The 8,501-nt window shown below is 35.2% G+C and overlaps 1 protein-coding gene across 3 annotated transcripts in view; it reads left to right on the forward strand.

Annotated features, from left to right (window-relative positions):
• MIGA1 (mitoguardin 1) overlaps positions 1–7,940 on the forward strand; it is a 43,060-nt gene extending 35,120 nt beyond the window's left edge. For 2 of the 3 annotated variants that reach the window (XM_087734738.1, XM_087734739.1), the window contains exons 11-16: positions 218–304; positions 428–526; positions 858–992; positions 2,453–2,506; positions 4,292–4,408; positions 4,606–7,940. In XM_087734738.1, the coding sequence (XP_087590864.1) occupies positions 218–304; positions 428–526; positions 858–992; positions 2,453–2,506; positions 4,292–4,408; positions 4,606–4,824 (711 nt within the window). In that variant the 3' untranslated portion in view covers positions 4,825–7,940. The remainder of the gene's footprint in view (positions 1–217; positions 305–427; positions 527–857; positions 993–2,452; positions 2,507–4,291; positions 4,409–4,605) is intronic. The other variant, XM_087734740.1, reaches the window with a different exon arrangement.
• Positions 7,941–8,501: the final 561 nt, after the last annotated feature.

Genomic DNA, 8,501 nt, shown 5'->3' on the forward strand with positions numbered 1-8,501 from the left:
TTTCTTGTTGCTTTTACATTTCTATAATTCTAAAATGGGACGTATTTGCAGAGGAGTCCCAGTTTTGTGATTAGCTTTGGAACCTTTGCACCAAAGGCTTATTAAAAACTGGCCTACTATACTCGTGGTTATAATTATATTAAATTTGATTGATGTTTAAGGTCACTTAGTATAACCTGTGAATGAATATGTCTATATTTTCTGAAATCTTTTCTAGATAATTCTTTCAGAAACAGCAAACAGAATATTTCTTGCTGAAAGTGGAAGAAAAATTTTGTCTGCTTTAATTGTGAGAGCACGAAAGGTAAAAGCCTTTTTTAACTAATGTTTTATTATTAAAGTGACTTGTACCAGAATTCACTTTCCAGTGTAAATAAACCATCTCTCATGTTAAGTTTGCTTGATACTCCTTGCTTTTACTTTACAGAATCCAAAGAAATTTGAAGATGTCTTTGATGAAATGATACATTTTTTGGAACAAACAGATCACTGGGATAATACTGAAATGGAACTTGCTGCTAGAGGAGTGAGTCTGGATTTCTGAAAAGTGCTTTTACCCTTAATTATGCAAACCGTAGCATCTAAAAATAAATTTTTACCGTTCAGAATTGTGGGAAAGGCAACTCTTTTTCGTTTACATTGCTGATTTAGAGAAATGGCATCCACCGCTGCAGTTTAGTACCAGAAAGCACATAATATTTTTTTTTAACTTCTCCTTTACTGACAGAGTATCTTTAATATTCATTAAAAACAATTACAAATCTGCATGTTAATATACAGTTAAAATACGATGCATGCTGAATTCCACTACTGAAAGAGAAACTAGGTTACTTAGATCATGTTCTGATTTAATATAGGTGAAAAACCTGAATTTTTATGATGTTGTTCTGGACTTCATATTAATGGATTCATTTGAAGATTTAGAAAATCCACCAATATCTATACAGAATGTAGTAAATAACCGCTGGCTAAATTCCTCTTTTAAAGAAACAGTAAGTATTTATATGTAATTCACATAATCATTATTCTGTAGTACATTGCAATAAGTAGATGGTATGATCAATATAACATTGGTGTGAGCATTCTGATATAAAATGGCTGTATATGCCGAAACTGTTCTTCTGGCGATCTGTGCTTTATGTTTTTAGAGCACAATGTAAAAACGAGAATAAATACAACAACTGCAGGATAAAGACTGTGTATATAGTCTTGATAATAGCATTAATTTTGAAGGAAAGAAACTACATCATCCTTCCTCACTGTAAAGTCTAATTCAGCTTCCTATATAATTGAATATGTACCTGAAATAATCATCAGAAAAAATAAACAGATTGTATTATCAGGTTTTTCATAATAGCAATTTAAAAGCTACAAGTCTGGGCCCAAAATATGTAGAATGATTGAAAGTATTGGAGGAAATACTTTAATTTGTCCTGTAAAAAGGAGTTTTCTCTGAGGAAGTAGAATTTTAGAAGGGAAGTTTGTTAGCCGCATCTTAGATATTAGATACATGTTTTGGTTCGTATACCAGAGATTCAGCCATAAGGCACAAAAGTGCAAGCAAACAAAAGTAAATTAATTCAATACAGGCATTCAAATGTTGATAACCTTTCATGCTTTTTCAGATGTGCCTGTTTATTTGTTAGATAGATCTCATCCCTCTGCTACAGACATACAGGCTGCTGCTGTGGTCAGCTGGTAGAGATACTACAGTCATTTCATCCATTTATATCTATAAACTGCTAGTTTTCCCTTTATTTTTCTCTTTCAATTTAAATATTCCCTCTAGAGGAAAGAAAAAGGTAACATGCATGTATTTATTTTTGCAGTTATGTGATAACATTGTGTTTTGTGAGTAGTAAATTATTTTGCAGTACTGGAGGAGAATCAGATGAGGATAGTTACAAGCTATGAGGGGAATAAGCCTAGTACTGATATCGGTGTATTGTATTTCACAGGTCCATATTTGGACAAAATTCTTTAGCTGAATCTGAAGCTATTGCAAGAATGTGTTTGCTAAAATGAAAAAGGACATTTCAATGTGTTCACATGCTATTTAATATCTAAAATAGTTACTTATGTCTGAGCACGCACTTTGGTGCATGAGAGACTGGTCCTCAGTTAAACCCAGTGAATGTTGCTAACTGTTGCAACTGTAAAATCAGTCAAGGTTGCCAAATTACAGTTGAATTAAACTAAAGAAAATGTTGCAAAGTGAGATCTGAAAATCACAACTATGAACTACATATAAAATTAGTTATTTGTATCAGCTGATGTTTTATAGTTTTAAAATTTGTGTTATCACAAGATTGAAACTGAAGAAAATACAAATCCCCAAAATACAGAAATATAGTATTCTGCAGATCACTTCTTTTGAGATGAAAGATAATTTCTCTTACAATGAAGTTACACAGGGTTTTGGGCTTTTTTTGTTTTTTTTTTTTACGTTTAGGCTGTGGCTTCAAGCTGTTGGTCAGTACTGAAGCAGAAAAGACAGCAAATGAAGGTAAGTTGCCTTGCAAATTATGTGGACCAAAGTTACTGATCAGCTCCTAAGAATTTGAAGTTCTGTCCTGTAGCTTTGGCAAAATAAATTACAGATGAGCCCTTAATCCTGTAGACATGTTAGTTTAGACAAGAGGCTGCCAATTGTGTAAGTTTTGCTTATGGTGCCCTAATATCAGTTTTTTAGCAAAAAGTCTTAGCTGAAAGATTTTCAACCTAGTTTGGGTCCAGTCAACAGTGGTGACAGTAATTTCTCTGACTTACGGCCCCACACATGTACCTCAGCTTTTTGCAGACTTATTAGTCTTGTACCTCACCTGCTTACACTAGGATTCTCAACCCCATCTCCCTGCATCATCTCCACAGCTAAATAAAATTCAGTCCTGTCCCTTTACCTACCTGAAGTGCCATCTTCCTCGCCAGCAGCAGGAACTCTTGCAGCCTCCTTCTGCATCCTGACCTCTCTGCAGATTTCAAAGTAGAACTCCTCTGTGCCAGCAGCTCCTTACTTCCACCTTTGGAGACTTTTATTAGACATAGGAGGCAAATGCCCAATCTCGGTAACAGCCAGTCCAAAAGCAGAGTTGAGGCTTGCTGCAGGACATCCATAGCCATTAGAAGTGGTTTTGCATACCGCAGGTGAGGAATCTCTGCTGAAGTGATTGGCACTGACACCTTTCTCTGATTCTAAGAATAGCTATTTACGCGACTGCTAACTGCTAAAGACATATTTCATCGCAAAAAAAGTAGCTTGCAATGTAAGTTGGTATTTTGCAAAAGGTCCTCGTGTCTTAAGATTTGAGATGTTACATCCCTGTGTCAATATGGTTGGAAATTTTATATAAAACTAGTGTAGAAAAGATCTATTTATATAAAAGGATTATATTTCCAAAATAGATGTTATAGTAACCTATTATTTTCATGTCTAGTTCAATGCACAACTACCTTACTCTGTAGTTCCTCTGTATACTGAAGTCCAAATATTTATATGTTTGTAAATGTGTGAGTAACTTTACTCGTTGGGACTACTTTCATCAGCGCTGCTGCAGTCTTTCGGAAGTGGATAAAGTTAAGCACCATGGCAGTTTTTGTAAGGGAGAGACTAACTACCACAAGGAGTTTGATGAACTTAAATTTACTTACAGATAGTTCTTTATGTGGTATTTTATGTTTTAATTTATGATTAATTTCTATTTTTATGATTTTATAAATTAACTGATGTTGTAAAATGATAAATATATGGGTATATAAACTAAACTGTACATTCATATATGATACATAAATTTATACTATATTATATTTTATGAGTGCCTGTAGGTTGTAAAAGTAACAACAGGATGGACATTCACAGATATTTTATGTTTTTCTTTAGATTTAAAGATAGATTCTTGTAAGGTGTAATTTTTTTCCATTCAAAACTGCAGTTTGCTTACTTTTTTGCAAGTTTCAGCTATACATAATGTATAGGGGCTCAAACAAGAATAACTGAATAAAGTTATCTGATCTGTCATATGGGAGTCAGAGTAGATTGTTCATGATCTTTTGGAGCTTATGCCGATTAATCTTTAAAATATTTAAAATACAAAGTACCACTGAAGTAAGAACCTTTTCTAAAAAAAATCATGACAATTGTTTGGTACAGTTGCCCTATAACTTAAAGGAGTTCAAGTTACCGCAGCCCTGAAGTAGTAGGTGTTTCAGGCTTTTCTGAAGATTTAATTTTATATAATAGAGATTTGTACTAAATTTAGTGTGTAACTTTTGTCTACAATTTTTACATCACTAGGTGCCTGATGGATTTTTTGCACATTTCTATGCTATATGCGAACATATCAGCCCTGTTCTGGCGTGGGGCTTTTTGGGCCCTAGAAATTCCCTTTATGACCTATGCTGCTTCTTCAAGGTTTGCAACTTTTTTTTAATTACCACTTATCTTAATTTTTTTTTTTTAAATCTTCCAGATTAAAAGAAATGAGGATCTTATTTAGAGGATAAAAATGGATGTTTTTAGGAAACGTGTAAAAGAAATAGCTAGCGTTGCGTACTTTTTTCCGTCTTGTAAGTGAATACAAGTTTTTTTTCCTTCTTTTTCCCCACTAGGATCAAGTGCTTTTCTTCCTCAAAGACATTTTTGATTTTGAAAAGGTGAGATACTCAACTATGGAGAGTTTGGCTGAAGATCTTATGCAATTATTAATCCGACACACTGAACTTTTAATGGCCTATCTTGGAGCAGATTCGCTAAGACATGTCAGTTCTTGTGTAAGCGGTCACGGGCATGTCATGACCAGCGGGCTCTTAGAAGCAAAAGTACAGTAAGCTTAAAATCCATGGCAAATGAAATGGAGCGCACTTTGATGTACTCCTTCCCACCTTTCTCTCTAACGCCGAAGCTATCATTGCTGTTACTGAGCAAGCATCTGAAAATGTATCATGTCGCTAAGTATGGAAAAGGACTCAGGGAGGTTAAATGTACATCTGCAAAAAGAACTGGTGACCATATTATTGTATATACCTAAATTAAATTTGCAGCTCAGCTGTCACTGTATTGATACTTAATGTATCCCAAAGCTTTTTTCTGTAATATTTGGGTAAAGTTTATTTATTAAATGCTGTACTTTTGCACAGATAATTTGTAAGTGAAGCTGATGGAGTTGTTTCCTTTAAAGGCTTATAGTGCAAAATGTTCATTACAGAGTCTCCCAATCATTGTGTGTCTAGATCTAGAAGGTGTTTCGACTGGGGTATATGCAGTCTCTGATTCATGTGACACGTGCAATAAAGTAATCACACTCACAAAACTGAACATGTTGCCACTGCCCTGAAATTACATTTGTGTGGGTGTAAGCAGTCATTTTGTACTACCGTGTAATAGAGTGATGCAGGAAATGCAGGCACCATTTGAGTAGGAATGACTTCCAGTATGCATTTTTTACTTTGTTTAAAAATCATGAAGGTGTTTGAGAGCACTTATTTATATTCAAAAAGCTATGCTAGCTTCATCAATTAATTCAAAACTTTTCCTTTTTCTAAAACTGTTACTACTTTATATGGTGGTGGTAAATAAACTAGTACCATTCTCAGTTCATATGTAGCATTTCAAAATATATTTTTAAATAAGGATGTATGATGAGATTTGTTAATCATGAAACAGAATCGAAGGCTGTGTTTTATGATTAAAAGCATTTCCGTCTTCCTCCCTTCCTTGTTAGGAAGTCTCGTGTCTATTTAAGAGGAGATGTAAGGAATTGTGGCCGTCTAAGTGCAATGCAAAACTGTGGCTCAGGATATGGAACCCTGAGCTTTAGATAGGAGCAGAGCACAGTAAGGAGGCATGAGGGAACTTGCAGTAATGTTTTTTTCCTGTGCTAGAGGTAATAAATAATGATGATCTGTAATCTTTGAATTTCTGTAAACTGAAACAACGTTTCATAGTTAGCTTAGGCTTTTAAACTACACTTACATATGCTTTGCCACACAAAGCCAGCCCGCAAGAATCTATGCTGTGTCAAGTAATACAGAGTAAGTAATTACAGAGTAATTCTAAATATTCAGATACTTGAGAAGCATGTTGTTAAAATCTAGCATATTGAAACAAACATCGATTAGAAACATTTCAACTTTTGTTGCAAACACCACCCAAACCAATGATATTTGAAAAGGAAGATCTGTGTAATTCCATAGATTTTACTGAAGCTGACATATTCCTCCTTTGTTGTACTCATTTGATAAATATAACAGTGATGAAAATGTGTCATATGACTTGTGTGAAATGCCAACTGATTACAGTTTATTAAAAAAAAAAAAAAAAGTATGCTTCTACGTGTAATAAAACAGAAATTCCAAATGCTGCTGTTGGCCTATTTCCACCATTCAAGTTGCTGAACCTGGCACCATGCTCCATCCTATACTTTTTTCTCCGCAAAGTATGTCTTCAGTACCACAGAATGTGAAGGTTTTTTCACCCATCTCACTTAGGTTAAACATACTTATCTCCCCCGATCACACTGCTCAGAAGCATCTGTATGTTGGCAGCTTTTTGCAAGTCTATGAATGGAACTGGATGGAACAGTAAGGTGTCTCATTGGGTTCCGAATCAATAGGAATAGCTGGAAAAAGCAGGAACAAAGTGGCGTGTTCCACAGCAAACGTACGACCTGGAGGTTGCAATGTGTCAAAGGAAACTGTCTGCTGTGATTTGTCTGGTCTAATAAAATGATATGAAGAAAATGACACCTTAATATTCATCACAGAAAAACCGAAACACACTTTTTCACAGAAGTAAATGTATATTTAAGTGAGCATTTTTCATATTATTTATAAAAAGCTCTTGGAGAAAGTGCAACAGCGTTGCACATGAGATTATAAATGTTTCCAGATAATTTAAAAGTCGATCTTCTGTTGAAACTGAAAGGATTATTTTTTAAACAGAAGAATGAAAAAGGTCTAATGAAACCCAAAATATTTAGAAAATGGGTAAGAACCTGATAATATCTGGCTTAAACAAATGTCTCCCTTTAAATTAGGAGCACTTCCATGCACTCATAGAGGTCTCAAAAGTCCATAGAATCGGGTTGGAAATTGGACAGATGTATTTTCCATCCAAAATAAGAGTTACAGTATCTGGGTGCTGTAAGATATCACCAACAATTATTTGATTCAGAAACAGTTAAGAAAGGAAGAAAGAAAGAGAGAGAGAGGGGAAGGGAAAAAAAGAGAGGGGAGGAGGGAAATGCGCGGGTACGTGCGGGTAGGCTTTTGATCTCCTCTGGGTCTCTCTGCACCTTTTCCCAAAAAGCATTCATCTGTTCTGTCCTTCCTAACTCCAGAGACAGAGCTATGAATTTAAATGGGAGATAGCTGTCTCCTTGTAACACAGAACTGGGATCGGTTCGGTTACAACCGAAGGTTTATGCACCTTAGCTAAGAAGGCGTATAAAGAATATCTGTTGATAACCAGCCATATGGCTTAAGAATTTCAAAAGTCCGCCATCTTTGGAAACACAAGTGCCAGAGCTGCACCAAAGCAACCATAGCGTGGTGCAATTCTGCTTTAGTGAATTCATAAGCAAAATCAGAATTTAGTTTATAATCTCTAAATTTTTACATAGTTTTGAATGCTACTTTCCAACGCTAATAAGAACAAGCTAAATTTAAAAGCCATCCTCTTCTGCCGTAACTGTACTCCTAAGATCAGAAATGTTGAATGTGTAGGGATTATACAAGAATCAAATATTTATATCATTTGTAATTTAGTTGTAATAATAATCTCACTTTTAATGTGTTCTTAATTATTATTATACTTCACTTTTGTAGTCTTTGGTTTCTATCAAACTAAACATGTCAAATCAAGCGTGAGAGTAAGTGTATTTGTGAACTTTCTATTGCCTAAATGAACTGCAGTTGTGTATATTAAATAAAATAATTCAGTGAAATGACTGTTGCTCCTGTAACTGTATCTAAAACTTGAGTTTGCTCCCTGAAATCTGACAGAAAACAACTATTACAAAATTTATAATATACATGAAAAAGAAACAGAATGGAAACAGCTTTTGAGCTCTCCAGTTTAAACTGATTTTGTTGACCTGTTTAATTTTGCTTCTATTAAATGGTCCACAGCATTGACAAATTTTCAACACATAGGCCAGTGATCCATCAAAAAGCCAAATATTGGTGTTTCTAGTCTTGGAAGTCAAAAGGTGATTCGGCCAGACACCTTAATAAATGAAGAAACCCCCAACCTAAGGATGGCCATCGTGGCTTGCGGACATGATGCAGGCGAGGCAGATTCAAGCGGTGCGACCCGGGCGGTGGTTGCTCAGCTGGCGAGATCCCTGCCTATCGCATGAAGCAAATGGTTTAATTGCATTCATCTCTCTATGCCAAGCTGTTGCCTCTTTCCTTGGTTTTAGGAGATGAGTTTTTCCAGGATTATTTCCAAACCAAACTGCTATAGCCAGCTCCAGTCATGGAATAAGACTTCCTTTGTGGGGTAA

The sequence above is a fragment of the Nipponia nippon genome, unplaced genomic scaffold (assembly GCF_047370975.1).
Source record: "Nipponia nippon isolate SJK-2023a ecotype South Korea unplaced genomic scaffold, ASM4737097v1 scaffold_5, whole genome shotgun sequence".
NCBI classification, from domain to species: Eukaryota; Metazoa; Chordata; class Aves; order Pelecaniformes; family Threskiornithidae; genus Nipponia; species Nipponia nippon.